The sequence below is a fragment of the Crocuta crocuta genome, unplaced genomic scaffold (assembly GCF_008692635.1).
Source record: "Crocuta crocuta isolate KB4526 unplaced genomic scaffold, BGI_CrCroc_1.0 scaffold189, whole genome shotgun sequence".
NCBI lineage: Eukaryota > Metazoa > Chordata > Mammalia > Carnivora > Hyaenidae > Crocuta > Crocuta crocuta.
The window spans coordinates 2530367-2552012 of NW_027551564.1; the positions used below are offsets into that span (position 1 = coordinate 2530367).

Below are 21646 nucleotides of genomic sequence, written 5' to 3' on the forward strand. Positions count from 1 at the left end.
AGTTTAGCAAATTATAAACTCAGAGTTCTTAAGGGCAATTTAGTCTACCACTGTCTGTCATTAAAGAGATTTTCATTGCTTACTCTGTGTCTTTATACTGCGAATTATTTTCATTTCACTATAGTTTTACAGGCACTAGACTTTCTGCAAAATCCCACCTAGTCTCTTTTTAAAAAAAAAATTATTTTGGGGCGCCTGGGTGGCTTAGTCGGTTAAGCGTCCGACTTTCCCTTAGGTCATGATCTCGCGGTTTGTGGNCAATAGACTGAGCCACCCAGGCGCACCACTCCCACCCCCGCCTCCACCTAGCACCTTAATGACAGTGAATAATAGCAAATAGAACAACTCAGGCAGCAAACTTCCTGGGAAGGGAAGTTAATTTAGGCTGCTGATATGGAGGCTCTCTCTTTTGATACTATTTATTTTCCTTATCTGTGGCTGAATCGGCTGTACGCGAAGAGAATTAAAAACACACTGTTCTTATCTTTAGCTGGGAAAGTCTGAAGTTACAGATGCTTGAAAACGGTTTGAGAACTGACAGGGTTATCTCACCTTTGTTTAGGGGCATCCCTAAATCATTACGGCTCTACCATCAAGTTGAGTTTTTTTTTTTTTTTTTTTGATGTTTTATTTCTGAGAGAGAGACAGCGTAAGCAGGGGAGGGTCAGAGAGAGAGACACACACACACAGAATCCGAAGACAGGCCCCAGGCTCTGAGATAGCTGTCAGCACAGGGCCCGACACGGGGCTCGAACCCACGAACCGAGAGATGATGACCTGAGACGAAGTCGGACGCTTAACCGACTGGGCCACCCAGGCGCCCCCAAGTTGAGTACTTTTGGACAAGCCACTAAACCTCTGGAAGTTTCAGAGGGTTAGATTACACCAGCCTGTGCTTCCCAACCTTGTCCACACCACAGCACACACTATACGGTAATGCAGGACACTGAGATAAACGGCGGAGGCAGGACAGCACACCTGGAAACCACTGGCCGCCGTGCGATCTCGCACAGCGTGTAGACGCTCTCAAGGAGCGCTCCAGTCCGCAGGTTCGTTCCAGCTGATGCGCCACGGCCGTGTATACATAGGACGAAGTGGGGCTCCCGCTGTTTCTGAAGTCAGAGACCTCTCCCTCTGTGTATAAAAATAAAGTTTTTATTCGGTAAGAGGACCAAAGCGTGAAAAGGAACAAAGGCCTCAAACGACGCAAATACGCAAAATACCGAAGTACCGCACTCGCCCAACGAGCTCTAAGACGAGCTTACGTCTCTTCCCAGCAGGCTCCGGGAACCACCGCGAGACTTCATCAATTCTCGCGAGATTTATCGGCAGCCATCTTCTTGGGGGTGCTGGGAGCCGGGAAGACCCCCCGAATCGTTCCCATTGAGCTGCCCTTCGTCTTCGCTTTCTTCACTTTTGCCTGTTCTGCATTGCCAACACCACCTGGTTGCGAGGCTGAGAGAAAGCCCGATCTAGGCGTGTGTCGACCTCCCGATCCAAGAAGATTTGCTTGGGTGGAGGGAAGGGGGAGGGCCCGGGCAAACCGTTGCTGCTTCAGCCCGGGCCGGGGTCCGGGGACGGGGAGCTCCTGGCGCCCCGTGGATTCGCGGCCTGCGACGGTACCCGCAGAGCTGTTCGCCGATCCGGGCTCGCGGGAACCTGCCACCGGCGCCTCCCACCGCGGCCCACGCGGGTGGCGCGCGGAGGAGGGGGCGGGGGCAGCGGCTGCTGTAGCANGGTGTCTAAAATGATCATTGAAAACTTCGAGGCACTCAAGTCCTGGCTCAGCAAGACTCTCGAGCCCATGTGAGTATCCGGGGGCTATCTCCTTGCAGGGATAGAAGTGGGAGATAGGCGGACACCTAGATCTGTGCAGTTTCCCCCAGGTGCTTACGATGGAGGCCAAAGCGGTTTTTTGTTTCTCCTCCTTTTCCGTCCTCGCTCCCACGTTTAGGAGAGCCTGAGCTGACCTTTATATTATCACTGAGTTGGTTATGGAACTGGTATCTTCTTCGCTTGTTTTCCCGTTATATGTAGATCGACTCCAAGCTACACACACATTTGACGAGGGGCCCTCAAATCGGTTTCTTTTCCTTTAGTGAATCCAATCATAACGTCTTGCCCACAGACTAATATACCTTGTTTCTTTAAGTGAAGTGAATGGCCCTTATTAGGGATTAGAAGAGTTGTAGTGCTAGCCACTCACGTTTTAAATAAATGTAGTCCCTGAAAGAAAGGCCACGTTTCCCATGTGCTATCTGGCTCCTCCGCACCTCTTCTAACCGATTGAAGATGTAACAGGTGCTAAGGTACCCAGTAAGATTCCCTTTTCTCACCTACACGTTTGTTAGCTTGGCGAGGAGGAACAAAATGTTATCTATCCATATGGAATATTTAGCAGTTTTAAGTGGGTTGCTGTAGATGGAGTGTGTGTGTGTGTGTTAAGAGTGCCGGAATGTTTTAGATTGGAAAAAATGAGTGTTTTAAGGATTTGTCTTTTAGTACATAGAAAATACAGGTTGGGCCAGGTGCCTTATCAAAAGTGGTTGATTTACAGTAAACAACTTAAAATGAAATAGGGAAAACTACTCATTTAATAAGTTTATTAAGTGCCCACTGTGTACTGTGGGAGGCTTTGGTGATAGAGCTTTTAAATTCCAAAGTTGACAAGACAATAATAAAGGAATATTAAATAAAATAACTTCAGATAAAAATAGGAATGATGGTTGTAATAATAGGGGATCTTATAAAAGGGTGGTTAGAAGGCTTCTCACAGGAGGTAGCGTTTGAGCAGCATTTAGGAGAAGGAACCATCTGTGTCAGTCTGGAGAAAGACTTTTCCTTGCAGAAGGAACAGCAGGTGCAAAGACCCCATAGCAGATGTGATCACAGTGTGTTCCAGGAAGAGAAGGAAGGAAATGTGGCTGCAGGGAACCTTGTGATGGGGATGGGGAGAAAATGGAGAGACATGAAATTAGAGAAGTTGGCAGGGGCCAAATTATGTAGGATTTTCTAGGCCATGGTCAAGAGCTAGGATTTCATTTATGAGGAGAAGACTTTAGATAATTTAAAGCAGGCAGGGACTGATTTGGTCTTTCTTGTTTATTTTTGAGAGAGAGAGAGAAAGCGTGCGCGCATGCAAGGAGGGACAGAGAGAGGGAAATGCAGAATATGAAGTAAGCTCCAGGCTCTGAACTGTCAGCACAGAGCCCAACTGGGGGCTTGAACCTACAAACCACCATGAAATCATGACCTGAGCCAAGGTCGGATGCTTAGCCAACTGAGCCACCCGTGCATCCCTGATTTGATGTTGTTTTAATTCTGCCTGCTTTGTGGAGGTTAAGGGGGCAAGTGTCAAAGTAAGGAGGCTGTTCTGAAGGGCATTGTAGCAGAAATGTAAGTAGTTTGTGTTAGAATGGTAGCGGAAACAGAACAAAATATGTTTTATAAATGGATATGACAGAACTTGCTGATACGGATTGGATGTGGGAGACGAGGGAAAGGGAAATCAAGAATAATGACTAAGAAGTTAGCAACTGGATAGATGATGATAGAGTAGGATGGGAGAACACATTGGGGGGAGGAGGAAAGATGATTGGTTTTGATCTCTAAGTATAAGGTGTTAGACGTCTAAGTTGGATGTCAAATAGGTTGTTGGGTTATGAGTCTAGAACTCAGGTGAGGACTGGAGAAATCTGGGGTAGTCAGGTAGTATTTGAAACTATGGAGTTGTGGGAGATTTCCTAATTAAGAATGTGTTGATAGGAAAGAAAGGAGGGCCCAGGTTTGAGGTAGAAAGTTGAGGTTGTTACTAAAGAAGTGAATGACAGAAGAGGTGAGTTGTCAACTTGATGGAATGTTGCAGAATGGACGAAAAGATGAATTTAAAGATAAGTGGCCCTTTAGTTTGGAAAGGTAGAAGTCATTGGTAACCTTAGCAAAATAGTTTCGTTGAAGTGGGGTGGTCTAGATAGAAGCCTGATTTCAGTAGATGAAGAGACAGTGTGCAACAGTGTCGTGTAGTGAGTTTGAGAGGACAAACTCTGGAACCAGAATGGCTGGCTTTGAATATTACCTCTGCCACTTTACCAGCTGTTTAAACTTGGGTAAGTTACTTAACTCAGTGCCTCCCGTTTCCTCATCTGTATGGGGGAAATAACGAGTATATATTAAGATCTTTCCTAGAACACTGCCTGGTTTGTAATTAGCACTCAATAGGTAGTAGGTGGATAGAAAACTTAAAATGTTTTAAGTTGAAATAGCATTCCTTTTTTAAAAAAACTTTTTAAAAAATAGAGTTACATACAATGTTACATTAGCTTTAGGTATACAACTTAGTGACTTAGTATCTCTATATTTTATGTTATAACCTAAAGGTTACTTATAGTTACTTAGTGTATATGCTTGTGATTTTCATTCAGTTTTAATAAAGCATGTGTCAGGTATTGTATAGCCTACTCAGATGCCTGTAGCACTGTAGTCATTACTGGTAGAATAAATAAGGCACTGCTAGCTAGTACAGCTTAAACAGTGGTAGGAATTGGAATTGGTCCTTTCATAACATACTTGCTGTGGTAAAATTGAGCCCTTATCCAAGTTCCTGTCCCTTTAATTGCCTTTCAGATGAGTTCTTGGTGACTTTTAAAGCTAATTCCAATTATTTAAGACTTGTGGTTTCTAACCTTGGTTTTGTGAAACTTTTAGATGTGTTTGTTATCTGAAAGGATTTTTTTTGTTTTACTTTAAAATTATGATTGTCAAATAGCACCTGTTTGAAGGAGAACATTTGAAGGACCAAGGGTAAGATGTAACTCAGAACTTGTATGGAACTTTCTAGGTACTTGTGCTAGCAAAGTATCTCATGGTTTTGGACTTCCTCTGCATTTTGAAAGTTAATTCAGCAAACATTGGGTACTTAATCTACTTTGTGTACCCACCGGTGTGTTAGATATATTAGGGATAGTGGGAAATGAGCTGAAATGACCGTCTTCATATTGTTCACCACTTAGCAGGGAAGACATGTTGAACAAATAATTACACGGCCAGCTAGTATTACGAAGTCCAGAGTGCTGTCAAAATATACGTCTGGGAGGTCAGGAAAGGCTTTGCTGATATGGTAACATTTGATCTTAGCTTGCAAGGATGAAGAGCAGTTTACGGGGGCGAAAAGAGGGGAATGGAGAACTGTGAAAGCATTGCAGGTTTTGAAAAACAGATTGTATGAAAACGCAAAAATGGAAGAAAAAAAGGGTCCTGGGGGGGTTGAAAAAAGCTGGGGGGTTGGGGGGAGCAAAGGGAAGAATAGCAGTGGATAGCTCAGAGAGAGGAGCCAGAACATTCAGGACTTTGTTGAGTCATGTTAAGGAATTTGGATGTTAATTGAAGGATAGTGGGAATCCAGTGAAGGGTTTTAGAAGCCGGAGAGTTTTCAGATTGACATAAAACAAACACAAAACTCAGCCTGGTTGCACTGTTTTGGCATGAAATGAAAGTTGGCAAACCTACATTTAATGTGATTGTAAGGTCTGTAGATATGTCAGAGCTTTGGGTTTTGTGGGTTTTTTTTTTTAACATAATTTATTGAAAATGTAGGTGTTAAAATTGGCATCTTAAAATACTTAAGATTGATATTTTTGTTCTCTTAAACATTTGCTTAGTCATCTTGCTAATAAAATAAAATTTGATGTTGGTCTTTTCTCTAACATTCATTTCATTTTGCTAATGTGAAGTCCTGGGGGAAAAAAATGAAGGCTTTTTTTGTTTGTTTAATTTTTCTGTTTGTTTTCTAAACAGAAAAGATTTTCTGTATTTTAAGACTTTTTACGAGTTTACTCATCATCAAGTATGGTTATTTAATAAAATCATGGACTTTTTTTAGCTGGAAGGAAGCCTTAAAATCAAGTCAAAATAAAAAACTCCTTAATTTAAAATTTTTTTTTCCAAAAAGTGGAGAGGCAGATAGACTTAACGATGCACCCCAATTTTGTGAGGCTAACAGAATGCCTAGTTTTGTGCTCCTGCTGCTGTGTAGTGCCGTGGAGGTAATGCATAGTGGAAAGAAGCCAAGCTTTGATCCACGTGGACTAGTGTTCACATCTCAGTCTGCCACTTACTGGGTAATTTAGCAAATGAACTTCCTCCTTTCTTACTGGAATAATGGGGAGAATTATACTTCTTTCCTTCTGTAGTTGAAAGCATTTGAGACACATTTTTACGAGTTTACCCTTTCCAACCTTCCTTACATACTGCTTGATTAAACACAAATAGGTTACATTACTTGCTACTGTTACTATTATCACTGCCACTACCCAACTGTGTTTGCACACATTGTTGAAAGTTTTCGTATTACTTCCAAGTTCTATGAGGTAAGCACTGCTGTTACCTCCATTTTGCAGGTGATGACACTGGGGCACTGAAACAGGAAGTTAAGGTACTTGTCCAGAGTCACACAGCTAGCTATACCATGTGACTGAACAGTAATTTAAACTCCGGCTTTTTTGACTGTAAAGCTATGTTCTTAATTTACTACTAGACAGTGTATTCTTTCCTGCTACTGTATGTGCTTTTCACTGTTACATTTTCATAATACTGGCTGCAATGATAAAGGAATAGAGTTTTAAAGCATCATGGTTACCAGTGCTTTTACAGTGTAAGAAAACTCTTTGGGAGTTTTTGTAGTCTTTCCCCTTCACTCACACTTGTTACCTATACCTTTCTCACCACATTGAAATTACTTTTGTTTCTTTTACAGGAAGAACTGAAAGGTGGTCTTTTCGCCCCTGAACTTTATTCCTGTTTCCCTACTTTGATCTTTCTCTTTTTACAGACACTTCTGGACATAGAAAGTCCATATCCTAGATTTTAAGGAAGAATAACTCAGCAACAGTAGCAGCAAAAACAAAATAAAAAATAAAATCATGTTTCTAGTCACTTTCATGCTAGCTTGCTTTTCTTTTTACTAGTAAATCTAGAAATAGTAATCATTATTTTTTCATTCCTTTGCCCCAACTATTTACTTCTTAATCCCTTGTCATATAGTTTCTATTTATATTCAGACAAAATTGCTTACCTCAGTGTTACCAATTTATGCTTATTAAATGTAGAGACTTTATATAAATTTTATATTCTTTGTCCTATATGTGTAACATTAAACAATGTTGATGCTGCCTTTTTAATTTCACATATCTTGAATCTCCCTAATACTTTGCTTCTCTTTCTTTGCAAATAAACTCTATCCTTTTTAATTCTTTTTCTTGCCTTTTAATTGTATTTTTTCAGGTTCTGTTTCCATGCCTTTTTTCCCTCAACTATTTCAACTCCTGTCATCTCATTCACATTCATTTCCATGGATATTTCTATTAAATTTGTGCCAGTGGTTCTTAAAACTGTGTGTGTGTGTGTGTGTGTGTGTGTGTGTGTGTGTGTGTAAGAGTCCAAACGTTTGATTAAAGACTTTCTTAGGATATTTCGTGTGCTGTATACACATTTGCATTGAATTTCAGAGTTTTTCCAAGAGAACTTCTAGTTTCTACATTACTTTTTCACATATTTACATTTATTTTTTAAAATTTTTTTATATGCTTTATTTATTTCTGAGAGAGAGACACACACACACAGAATCCGAAACCGGCTCCAGGCTCTGAGCTAGCTGTCAGCACACAGCCTGATGTGGGGCTTGAACCCACGAACTGAGATCATGACCTGAGCCGAAGTCGGACGCTTAACCGACTGAACCACCCAGGCGCCCCACATATTTACATTTAGACATGAACACTCTTCAGACCTTAACCTCTTATTCCAGTTGCTAACTAAATGTCCACCTGGTTCTCCCATCTGAACTTCAAACTACATTTCTGAAAATAAATGTTCTCTGAATTCACTAATTTCCATTTCATTTCCTCAGATTTTCCAGGGTTGGGATTTTATTTTTTGGCTTTTCCTTAATTCATTCCTTTCCCCCATCAGTTAATTATTAGGCTCTCTCTTTTTTTATATATATTTTTTTCAATGTTTATTCATTTAAAAAATTTTTTAATGTTTTATTTATTTCTGAGAGAGAGACAGCATGAACAGGGGAGGGTCAGAGAGAGAGATACAGAATCTAAAACAGGCTCCAGGCTCTGAGCTAGCTGTCAGCACAGAGCCCGACATGGGGCTCTACCCACGAACCATGAGATCATGACCTGAGCTGAAATTGGATGCTTCACCAATTGAGCCACCCAGGCGCCCCCAGTGTTTATTCATTTTTGACAGAGAGAGACAGAGTGCAAGTGGGAGAGGGGCAGAGGAAAAGAGAGAGAGAGAGAGACAGAATCTGAAGTGGCTCCAGGCTCTGAGCTGTCAGCATTCAGCCCAACGCGGGGCTTGAACTCAGGGACCATGAAACTGTGAGATCATGATCTGAGCTAAAGTCAGCTGCTCAGCTCAACTGACTGAACCACCCAGGCGCCCTTTCTCTTTTTTAAAATAATTCTTACTAATGACATTGCTCAGTAGGATGTCTCGCACTCTGTATCTAATCCTTTGGGTTTTTTCTCCCCTCTAGTTCCATCCTTTATGCCCAACCTTGTTTATATTCTTTTGTCTGATCAAAATCTTTAGCACTCCTAAGTAAATGGCATACATTTTGACTTGGCTTTCAAGCATATACAGTAATCTGCTTATCTTTCAAGTTTGTATCTTCCTATTTTTTTTTGAGAGTCTTAATTTCAGCAAGGTAGAACTTTTCATTGTGATTCTGTATCACATTGTTTATATTGTCCCCTTTTCTGAACTTTTAGAATGTAACTTTCATTGAGTGCTTGTCATACACTAATCATTGTGTATTCGTTGAGTGTGAGCTAGATTCTGTTACTCAGTTTTAAATATAAGGAAATTGAGTCTTAGGAAGATTAAGTAATATGCTTCATTCATAGCTAATAAATGATGGAGATAGGCTTCAAAACCAGATAGTCTGATTTCAGAGCCTTGTTGTAGATTATGATATACTGCGTTTCTCCATTTCACTTATATATGTTGAAATCAAAGGTCAAGGGTGATCCTAGTTGTTCCAGAAAGAGCTATTTATAGTTCTTAGAGTTATTATTTATATTATCCATTCATTTGGAAAGAGTGACATGACTCTCCTCCTAGCACTAGTTTGCATGAATTATGACAGTCGTCACTTACACACTTGTTTAGTAATTATTACTTATTTTAGCTTCATTATTGGAATCTCAGGTTCTTGAAAGTAAACTCCAAGTCTTACAATTTAAATGTCTTCCTGCTGTGTACTGCACCCAGTACAGTGCCTTGTGTGTGGTATGTTAAATGTACTGGTTGAGATTTGTAGTGTATATAATCATAACCTAAGCAGAAAGAAGTGTAAACTATAAAATCTGCCATACTTTAGGGGCGCCTGGGTTGCTCAATCTGTTAAGGTTTTGATTTAGGCTGATGTCGTGATCTCACAGTTTGTCAATTCAAGCCCTGTATCAGGCTCTGTGCTGACATTGTGGAGCCTCCTTGGGATTCTCTATCTCCCTCTCTCTCTGCCCCTCCCCCCACTTATTCTCATTCTCTCTGTCTCAAAATAATAAGCTTAAAAAAAGAGAATGTACCATACTTTAACTAGAATTTTACTTCAGAGCAGCAGATATGTGAGCAGTTCGAAAAGTTACTAATCTCTGGGTCTATTTCTCTATAGAGAAATAGAAGTTTTATTTCATAGCATCTTCAGATTATGTAAAGCTTAAGTGATTTTTTCTTTTGGGGGAAAGGATACTGTAGAGTATTAATGACATTTACTCAGTATTTTTGAATACTGTTATGTACAAGCTGCTGGCCTCCATGGAGCTGCTTGGAGAAGAATTAATAAATGGTAATTCTAGTCTAATGAATTTTACAGCTTGTATAAGAGTTTTTCTATAATTAATTATTGGCTAAAATATTTTTCATTGTCTTCATTCCTTTAACATTTGTTGAGTTGACTCTCATTACCACATTTCATTGCTGCAAAGCTACTTGGCTTTTCCATCTGAATGCTGATTAGTTAAAATGGACGTAGCATTTTCTGTATGTTTTAGCACTTTCTTATCTTGGGCTTATAATTATTTTTCTCAAATAAAATTATTCTATATGCATAAATCAGGAGACTGGGATAGTATTATAAGCAAAACAGAAAATAAGATATTCCAGTGTTTGGTGTCTACATATCAATAATGACTAATTCAGGCGTGAGCTAAATGGTTTCTAGGAATTTTTTTACTTCTCCTGCTTCCTTAGCTCCAGAAACTAGAGAATGAGAGAAATGAGTAGATGGTATAAGGCCTCCCCTACCAGACTTACTCACTCACTCACTCCCACTACCTCATCTCCGTGGAAAAATCCTTTTCAGTTTACAAATAGTATCTTCTCAGACCAGTAAAAGTTTATTTTTAACTGGCGGTCATATTTAGTATTGTGTGTGTATATGAAATAATGGAATTCACTTGAGATCTGTTACTCAGTGATTCTTCTTGAGCTATTTTACCAACATACAAGCAAATATGTTTATTATTCTTTCTTCTTCTTTCATAATTGGTATTATACTTGAATGTCATTCTGTGTAATACATAATAGTGTTGTCTTGTTTTTATTTTTAAGGCTGCATAGTATTTCAGTGTAATGGATATCCCATAATGGAACCATCTGTATTGGTGAACTGGACAAATACTATTATAGTGTGTATATTTACCGCATGACACACCCACATATACCCATCAGTTACATTCTCCCGTTAACATTTTTTTTTTTTTAATTTATTTCTAGGGGAGAGAGAGACAGTGTGAGCAGGGGAGGGTCAGAGAGAGAGGGAGTCACAGACTGAAACAGGCTCCAGGCTCTGAGCTGGCAGTCAGCACAGAGCCCGACGCGGGGCTTGAACCCACGAACCGCGAGATCATGACCTAAGCGAAAGTCGGACGCTTAACCAACTAAGCCACCCAGGCGCCCCTCTCCCGTTAACATTTTAGTGTACTTGCCACTATCCTTTGATTTATTTCAAAGTAAATTGCAAATGTCAGTGAATTTACCCCTAAATACTTATCATGTATATCATAAGAGTTCAGTATTTGTAATTTTAAAAAACTTTGATATAAACTGTATACAGATCTTAAAGTGTACTGTTTTATAACTTTGACAATGCATACGTCTTTGTAACTCAATTCCCTATCAGAATAAAGAACATTAGCCTCATCTGAAAAGTTTCCTCATTCACCTCCCCGTGCTCCCATCTACCCATAGAAACCATCACTGTTCTGATTTTTCCCCTACTATATATTATTAGTTTTGCCTGTTACGGAACTTCATATAAATGGAATTTTAGTATAGGTACTCTTGAACAAGACTTCTTTTTACTACTCAGTGTTGAAATTTATCCATATTGTTGCATATATCTGTAGTTTTTATTGCTGAGTAGTATTCCATTGTCAAATGCATGCTGTGTAGTTATAATAATGCCCATGCTATTTTTAGTCCTGACTAGTTAATTTAACACAATTTTTCTTTTTAATTAAAAATAATACATACTTGTAATAAAATTCAAACAGTATAGAAATATAAACTAAAAATGAGTCTTCCTAGCCCCTTCTTGATCCCTATATGTATAAACACATAATTGTATATTTATAAAAATATACATGTATTATGTTTATGTAAGTATATACAGTTGACCCTTGAACAACCCTGGTTTACAATGCATGGTCCATTTATACATGGATGTTTTACAGCATTGTGAATGTATTTTCCTAATAACTCTCTTAATATTTTCTTTTATCTAGCTTTATTGTAAGAATACAGTATATAATCATAGATAACATACAGCATATAATCATAGATAACAGATGTGCGTTAAATGACTGTTTCAGCTCAGGTCATGATCTCATGGTTTGTTGGATCCATGGGTGGCTCATTTACTTAAGTGTCCAGCTCAGGTGAGGGCTTGAACTCAGTTGTCGTGAGTTCAAGCCCCACATTGGGCTTTTGCTGTGCATGGGGCCTACTTTAAAAAAAAAGAAGGAACAGAGATTGGTGGGAGTCAAAAGTTATACACAGATTTTCAACTATGTGGATGTTGGTACCCTTAACCCTTGTTGGTTCATGGGTCAACTGTAATTTTTTAATATAGGATAATTTTATACATTACTATAACTGATATTACAGGTAACAGATACTGCATATCCTCCCATATGAGTATATTTTTAACTAGTTTCCTCATTTTTTCCCCAGTGGCTCCATAGTATTACATTATGTGAATATACTATAATTTGCTTTTGAAAAAATTTTTAATGTTAGTTTTTGAGAGAGAGAGACAGAATGTAAGAGGGGAAGGGGCAGAGAGAGGGAGACAAAGAGTCTCAAGCAGGCTTCAGGTTCTGATCTGTCAGCACAGAGCCTGATGTGGGCCTTGAACTCACGAACCATGAGATCATGACCTGAGCTGAAGTCAGATGCTTAACTGACTGAGCCACCTAGGAGCCCATATGATTTGTTTTTATAGTGCTTTATGTAAGCAGGGCCATTACTTTTTAGGAAAAAAAAAACTTTAATGGGGCACCCAGGTGACTCAGTTGGTTCAGTGTCCGACTTTGCTTCAGATCATGATCTCATGGTTTGTGAGTTTGAACCCCTGCTTGGGATTCTTACTCTCCTCTCTCTCTCTCCCTTCCCCACTAGCACTTTCTCTCTCTCAAAATGAATAAATAAACTTAAAAAAATTAACTTATTTTCTTAAAGTATTAAATTCCTGTACATAGTTACAAGAAAGAAAACTTGCCTGAAGGCTTTGAAATGAAAAGTTTAAGCCCTCTTCATACTTCTTACCCTAGCACTTTTAATATTAATATGTAGTCTTTATACTTTTAAAACAGCTGATTCCAGTTTTATTGAGTAGTTCTTCCATAGTTTACTTAATCATAATCTTGTTTGTCATTTAGTTCATTTCCTAGGGTTTTTTTTCTTTATAAATAACTCTGCAATGAACATTTTCCCGTATGTAGTTTCTTTTTCTCTCCCTTATTCTTTCCTTCCTTTCTCTCCCTCCCTCTCATTCTCTCTCTCCTTCTTCCCTCCCTTCTCTTTTTTCTTTGTCCCCTCCCCCCTCCCATCCTCATTAGAGAAGAATTCTTTTCCAGATGTCACCTAATACGGCTGTTGGAGGCCTTTTTTTTTTTTTTTTTAACATTAAGAGATGTATATTTGAAAGCTTCACCAGGTGTGCTTTTGGTGGTACTGGTTTAAATCCAGTAGTTCAGATAAACTTGTTTTATGAAGTTGTGTACTACATTGTGGCAAGTAATTTCTCTAGTTTTCTTGCCTCAGCCGATTACAAAGTGACACAAGGACAGATGATAGTTCAGTATAAATTCTGGTCTGTTTTTGACTTTGTAGCTTACTGTGTCCTGCTATTCCTACACTCCCTGCTGCTGTGCCCACGTTCTCTAATTATTACTTTTCCATTGATTATGCAACTTCCATTGTTGGCAATTTAAAAGTTGTTATGAAAAAGCATTTATACAAATCTTTAAAAGTTACTATAAATGAAAAATAATTGAAGAGTTACAAATTCTGCATATAAGCATTAAAATATGCAATTCAGCAGGTCATTTTTTGCTCTTTGTAATACAGTTTCTTTTAATTGAATGAATTTGCTGAGTAACCTTGTGTAAGTTTAAGGTATAAAGCGAGTTATTTTGGTACATTTATGTATTTTAATATGTATGATTGCCAGTATAGTGGTATTTATCATGTAATTACAGTACAATATTGTTGTCAGTGTTCATTATGTTGTAAATTAGGTCTCCAGGGCCTGTTTACTATTCATTACGAGTTGTACCCTTAAACACCATCGCTTTTATTTCCCTCTCCCACCACCCTTAGTCCCTGGTAAACATCATTTTACTCTGTCTTTTATGGAGTTAACTTTTTTAGATTCCAGTGTAATGTGCTGAAGGTCCATCCATATTGTCCTCAAAAAAAGGGAAGATATCTTCCTTTTTTTGTGGCTGAATAATCCATTGTGTATATGTATCCATTTATTTGTTGATGGACATATGGGGCTCTATCCCGTGAACCATGAGATCGTGACATGAGCTGAAATTGAGTTGATGCTTAACCAGCTGAGCCACCCAGGTACCCCTCCCAACACCATTTATTGAATGGTGTTCAGTAGACTATAGACTATCCTTACCCCATTGTGAATTCTTGGCTTCTTTATTATAAATTAATTGACTATACGTGCATGGGTTTATTTCTGGGTTCTATTCTGTTTATCTGTGTGTCTGTTTTTATGCCAATACCACACTGTTTTAGTTACTACAGCTCATAGTATACTTTGAAATCAGGGAGTATGGTGTCTCTAGCTTTCTTCTTTTTTTTACAAGATTGCTTTGACTATTCAGGGTCTTCTGTGGTTCCATACAAATTTTAGGCTTCTTTTTTCTATTTCTGTGAAAAATTGCCATTGGAATTTTTATCAGGATTGCACGAGCTATAGTGCTTTGGGCAATGATGGACATTTTCACTATATTAATCCTTCTACCATGAACATGGGATGTCTTTCCATTTATTTCTTTGACTTCTTATAGTTTTTTTTTGTTGTACAAATATTTCACTTCCTGGGTTAAATATATTCCTATGTATTTTATTATTTTTGGTGCTGTTGTGAAAGGGATGGTTTTCTTTTTCAGATAATTCATCATTAGTATAAAGGAATGCCACTGTTTTCTGTATGTTGATTTTGTATTCTGCAACTTTACTGAAATCAGTGATTAGTTCCAGAAGTTTTTTGGTTGAGTCTTTGGAGTTTTGTTAAGTAGATAAAATCGTGTTATCAGAAAATAGTAATAGTTTTACTTTTTACTTTCCAGTTTGGATGCTTTTTATTCTTTTGTCTAGCTAAATTACTTTAGCAAGGACGTTCAGTACTATACTGAATAGGAGTGGTGAGAGTGGGCATTCTTGTGTTATTTCTGATCTTGGTTGTCCTATATGATAGTATTTATTTATTGTGTTGAGTTCTGGCCCTTCTCTACTCATTCTGTTAAGATTTTTTATCATGAAGGGATGTTGTATTTTGTCAAATGCTTTTTCTACATCTATTGAGATGATCATGTGATTTTTATTTTTCATTTTATTGATGTATTACATTTGTTGATTTGGATATGTTGAACCATTCTTCCATTCCCCAGATAAATCCCATTTGGTCATGATGTATGATCCCTTTAATATGTTCTTGAATTTGGTTTGCTAATATTTTGCTGAGTAATTTTGCATTTGTATTCATTAGGAATATTAGTCTGTAGTTTTTTTGTGTGTGTATGTGTGATATTGTTTTCAAGTTTGGGTATTGGTAATGCTAGCTTCATAAGATGAGTTTGGAAGTGTTTCCTCATTCTTGTTATTTTGGAAGAGTATGAGGAAGATTGGTGTTAATTCTTTAAATGCTTCATAGAATTCTCCAGTGAAACTGCCTGGTCCTGGAGTTATCTGTGTTGGGAGTTTTTGATTACTGATTCAGTCTCTTTACTGATTATTTGTTCAGATTTTCTGTTTTTTTCCTGTTCAGTTTTGGTAAGTTGTATGTTTCTAGGGAACATATACATTTCTTCTGGGTTCTGTAATTTGTTGACATATAATTGTTCATAGTAGTATTTTAAAGTTTTATGTATTTCTGTAATATGAATTGTAATGCCTACTTTTTCATTTCTAATTTTATTTTTGTGTTTTGAGCCTTCACTTCTTTTCCTCTTAGTCTAGCTAAAGGTTTCTCTGTTTTGTTTATCTTTTCAAAGAACCAGGTCTTAGTTTCATTGATGCTTTCTAATGTTTTTCTGGTCTCTCTTCCATTTATTTCTACTCTGATCCTTATCATTTTCTTCTTTCTGCTAACTTGGGCTTAGTTTATTCTTGTTCCTTGAGGTGTCAGTTTAGGTTGTTTATATGAGATATTTCTAATTTTTTAATATATGAATTTACTGCTATAAGTTTTCCTCTCAGAACTGCTTTTGCTGCATCCCACAATATTTGACATATTGTGTTTTTATTTCATTTACTTTGAGATACTTTTTTATTTCCTATTTGGTTTCTTCTTTGACCTGGTGGTTTGGAAGTGTGTTGCTTAGTTTCCACGTATTTGTACATCTTACTTTTCTCTTGTTGACTTCTAGTTTCAAGCCATCATGGTCAGAAAAGATAGTTGGTATGATTTCATAAATTTGTCAGGATTTGTTTTCTGGCCTACCATATTCTCTGTGTTAGAGAATGTTCCGTGTGCACTTGAGAAGAATATTTGTTTTGCTGCTGTTGGATGGAATGTTTTATATATCTGTTAAGTACACTTGGTTCTGAAATGTAGTTCATTCCAGTGTTTTCTTGTTGATGTTCTGCCTTGATAATCTATCCTTCACATAGAGGGATATTGAAGTTCATTATATTTACTTACTGTATTTTTGTCTTAAGATCTGTTTTAATTAATATATTTCAGTGCTTAGAACTTGGGAGTGTATATATTTATTACTATTGTTATATCTTCTTACTATATTGAGCCCTTTATCATTATATAATGACCTTCTTTGACTCTTGTTACCCTTTTTGGCTTGAAGTCTGTTTTGTTTAATGTATTATAGCTCTGCCGACCTTTGTTTTGTTTTGTTTTATTTTGTTTTCTTAGAATATCATCTTATGTACTTTCACTTTTCAGCCTGTATGTCATTAGAGTGGAATGAGTCTCTTATTGGCACCATGTAGTTGGGTCTTGTTTTTGTTTATATATCCAGCCACTTTGTGTTTTGTTTTGTTAAGTTTATTTGTTTATTTATTTTGAGAGAGAGAGACACCCATGCCAGGGGAGGGGCAGAGGGAGAGAATGGGAATTCCAGACAGGCTTTGTGTAGGTCTTGATACCACAAACCATGAGATCATGACCTAATCAGGAGTCCCTCAAATGACTTGAGCCCCCTAGGTGCCACCACTTTATGTTTTGATTGGTGAGTTAATGCATTTATTCTTAGGGTAATTATTGATATGTAGGGATTTACTACTGCCACTTCTGGTTATTTTGTTTCTCCCTTGATTGTTTTCCCTTTTGTTTCTGTCTGTAAGTTGGTTTTCATGGTGATTTGCTCTTTCTCCTGTTTTTTTATGTCTCGTGTCTCTTCTGTAGATTTTTGTTTTATGGTTACCATGAGGTTACACAAAACATTTCCAAGGTAGAAACTTGTTTCTTCTTCATAGCTCAAAGATAACTTTGCCAATGGAGTATTCTTGGGTGATTGTTTTTATCTTTCAGTGTTCTGAATGTGTCATTCCATTCTCTTCTGGCCTATGGAGTTTCTGCTGAGAAACCTGCTGATAGCCTTATGAGGGGTGTACCTTTGTTGGTTGCTTTTTTTTTTACCCTGGGCTGCCTTTATAATTCTTTATTGTTGACTTTTGACAGTTTTCATGTAATGTGTTTTAGAGAAGGTCTTTTTGTATTGGTAAAATAGTGTGTTTTGTCAGCATTGTGGACTTGTATCCAGTTCTTTCCCTGGGTTTAGAAAGTTCTCAACTATTATTTAAGTACACTCTGTGCTTCCTTCTCCCTCTCTTTTTTTGAGATACCCTATATTGTGGGTCTTGAACTCATGACCCTGAGATCAGGAGTCTACTGACTGAGTCAGCCAGGAACTCCAGGGTTTTTTTACCATTTAAAAATCGTAGTTCTGGGGCACCTGGATGGCTCAGTTGGTTGAGTGTCAGGCTTTGGCACCAGTCATGATATCACGGTTCAGGAGTTCAAGTCCTGCATTGGGCTGTGTGCTGACAGTGCAGAGCTGGCCTCAGAGCCTCTCTCTGCCCCTCCCCCACTGTCTGTCTGTCTATGTCTCTCTTTCTAAAATGAACATTAAAAAAATTATTAGTTCTTTCTCCCCTTCCACCTGGATAATTTCTATATTTCTACTCTTGAGTGTGCTAATTCTCTCTTCCATATGATCTGCTCTATTTCCAATGCATTCTGATTCATTCTTCAAATATTCAGTTCTTTACCCCAGAATTTTTTTTTTTTTTTAGAATTTTAAACTTTCTGGCAAAATACCTTTGTTTGGTAATTTTGTTCCTGTGATCATTTATTGCCTTTCAGAGTTTTTTAGTGGTTTATTGAATTTCTTCAAAATGCCTATTTTATATTCTTTATCTGTTAGATTACGGTATTTCATGTCTTTGAGTTCAGAAAATTATCATTTTCTTTTTGTGATATCATGTTACTGTGATAGGAAATGCCTCTGCTTCTCCATTTGAAGTAGTGAACACTTTTCTATTTTAGGCAAGGTTTTGTTTACTTTGATTCTTAAAATTCAACAGATTTGTAATTAGGAGACTTCATTTGTTTTCCAGAAGGTGGCACTATAGCACAGGTCTTTGGTTTCTCTTACCAGAACTGACTCACATTAGGATGGTAAACATTAAAAGGAAAAAGAAAAAGGAGCAAAGGTGGCTGCAGAGCTTGGGGAGAGGTGTAGATTTAGCACTTGGGTTTCGGGTATGCCGGGGGCCTGCTGGGGAAATCCTCCAGGTGGGGGTGGGCACCAGAGGCCCATGGGTTATAGTCTTACTCCCCCCTCTCTCCTCCCCTGGGCAGATAGCAGGAGATACTTCAGTTCTCTTTGCCTAGTTCCCTTTCCTTCCCCTGTTCCCGGTCACTGTGCTCTCTCTCCAGAGCAGCTGGTTTCTGCAGCTACAGCCTGCATGGTCTGGCAGACCCCCATTCTCCTGCCTTTACCTTCCACCTCCTCTGCCAGAAAGGCTGTTCTGGCTTGCTGCTGGACCAGCCGCCACCACCTCTGCTGTTGTTGCAGCCTCTCTGGTTCAGTCCACTCACTTGCAGATGCACAGATGGATAGGTCTCTCAGGTGTCCTGGTATCCTGTGCAGAGGCACTTTTTTTTCCTCCTTTGGTTATGGATGTCCAATTAGTTGTAAAGCGAAGAGGAGAGAAAAAGTGAATGACTCATGCCACTATAATGCTGATGTTTGTAATATAGTTTTAAATGTGAAAAGTACTTTGAGATATGGAATTTAGGACTTCTTTGGGGCATTGTATAAGAAGTTGTCAATGTGGCTGTTATATGTTTGTATTATTTTTTATAATGATATCTCCAATTCTTATTTTACTTTTTATAAAGTTTAATTCTTTATCATAGGAGACAGTGAAAGAGACAGATCCCATTTTGAAAACTGTTCATAAACTTGAAGTGACCGGTCTATGAAGTTTTTCATGAACCTTCTCAAATGGGATTGTGTTAAAGTTTTGACATTCTGGTGACATTAAATAGCCAAAACTGGAAAAACTGTTCTCTGAGGAATTAAGACTATTCATTTTGGTTAGGAAGAGTCTTTTGAATCTAGCTAGCCTTTGTTGGTTTCAGAGTAAGAATAGATTTTACTGCCATGCTGAAATGTTTGGACGTTTGGGGACTAGGTTATGGAATACTGGGGAAGAGAAAGCTGGGAAGTAACTTAATTAGATCTTTTTTTAAAAGAATGATACTGTGGTGTGTAGAGATTTGATTAGATTGTAACATTTTGGAGACAGATATTAGTTTTTTTCTTACAGCTTACGAGTGAGTTGTGAAATGCCTGAATTTGGACTTTGGTAGGAGGTACAAACAGATGGTGACATTCTTGGGATTTGTGTACTGAATGTATATGAGGGCCCTGCCAGCGGTGAGGGTGTAGGGGCCAAAGGCACGAGGAGGGACTTGGCAGGGTGTTAGAAGATGTTTTATTGACTTTTGTTTCTGTGACAGATCTTTGAACTTATTAGTACACCTTTATATGGGTCGTAATTGGTTTTGACTTAAACTGAGAGCTGTTTTTTGTTTGAGTTTTTGTTGGTAATGCTCTCGATTTAGTATACCCTTACGTGATGTCATAATTAGTAGATACTTCTTAACACATTGTGGTTGAGTCTGGGGAAAAGGTGGACATAGTTCTGTAGAATCCCTACAGGGGAAACAGTTTAAGCATACCAAGAGTAACAATTTAATAGTCATAGAAATATGTATAGATCTTAAGTTATGGCAATTAAGGAGGAATTTATAAAATGTTTCTACCTGGCTGAATTTCATTATTATCTCTCTCTCCGAAGGGGTTAAAATTTGCTCATTAAGTGTTCAGAAAAGAGGATTCTATAGCTATTGAAAAATAGGGAGAAAAATTTTTAATTTTCAGATTTACATATTGAATTACTTTAAAGTTCAGTTAACTAGGTTTTTCTGACTTCTAGTCTTAGTGCTATTCCTTTTGGATAATTCTGCCTCTCTTGGTCATGAGAGAAAATATTTCCTAGCTTCTTTTTTCTTAGTAACTGAAGGAATGAAGAACCTCACATTTGGGTTATAAGTAGGTAGAATGTGAATAAGTAATTGAAGGGGAGGCCTTTGGAGGCCAGAGTCCTTTTCCAGAAAACTCAGTTCTTCCATGAGTTGGAATGTAAAACGTACTAAAATGTGGAATTTTGTTGTGGGCTTCTGTATCAGCATCTCAGCTCCAGTCCTACTTTTCTTTTAAGAAAGAATTCTGTGACAAGATGTAGTAACCATACCTGTCTGTGCTCAGTTTGCCATTTGAGCTATTGCTCTTTGCACTGACATCATTTGGTGACATCATTTGAACTCCTGGCTCCAGCTATGCCTAAAGTTAGCTTTACCATTATACTTCCCATTTATTAAATTCCTCCTTTTGATTACCCCTCATAGGGCTATTTATGTTCAATTGTAGATTTGTTATTTTATTTTTTGATTTATATTTATATAAATGTATTTGTTACACTTATTTTTTTGATGTTTTAAATCTATAATATGTTTAACCCTTTTATTTTTTTAAGTTTTTTATTTATTTTGAGAGAGCGAGCACGTGAGTATGTGCACACAAGCAGGGAAGGAGGGGCAGAGAGGGAGGTAGAAAGAGCCAACGCAGGCTCATGCACTGTCAGCGCAGAGCCTGATGTGGGGGTTGAACCCACAACCATAAGATGTGAAATCAAGAGTTAGATAGTCATCCAACTAAGCCACCTGGGTGCCCCAGATGGCTGTACCCCTTTTAAATAAAAGCTCTTTGGAGTTGTGTATAGTTTTTAACATGTAAAGTAATCCTGAGACCAAAATGTTTGAAAACTACTGTTGTTAAGGTATTGCTGCTATTTCTTGGGGGTAATATAGGAAATGAAAGAGCTGACTGAATAGTTTTCAGTGTTGTAATTATATATAGTGTGATAAGTGATTTGTATGATCTCATGGATAGATCATGTTTAGATATGCTTATTTTGCGATTGTGATTTTATATTGTAGAATGAAGGTGTGATAATTCTTAAAGAACAACCTTTCTTTAAAGGTTTTTTTCCTTTAAAGGTTTTTGCTGTAGCTAATTACTACATACACTCTATTTTTGCCTCCTTATTTGAATTGAATGAAGCTGTATAATAAACTATAGCAATTGAGTATTTCAGTGTATGTATTATATTTGTTGCAATGGGATTTGGATTTTTAAATGATAATCCTAGGTACAGAATTATAGAACTATGACTTTGATGCAAATTAGATATTTTTCTTGAATATAAAGTGAAAATTTGGTAGGAACAGACGTGGGTG

The 21646-nt window shown here is 37.8% G+C and overlaps 1 protein-coding gene across 6 annotated transcripts in view; it reads left to right on the forward strand.

Moving 5' to 3' along the window:
* The first annotated feature begins 1741 nt into the window (after positions 1-1741).
* RBM26 (RNA binding motif protein 26) overlaps positions 1742-21646 on the forward strand; it is an 82217-nt gene continuing 62312 nt past the window's right edge. For all 6 annotated transcript variants that reach the window (XM_077750055.1, XM_077750056.1, XM_077750052.1 and 3 more), the window contains exon 1: positions 1742-1806. In XM_077750055.1, the coding sequence (XP_077606181.1) occupies positions 1748-1806 (59 nt within the window). In that variant the 5' untranslated portion in view covers positions 1742-1747. The remainder of the gene's footprint in view (positions 1807-21646) is intronic.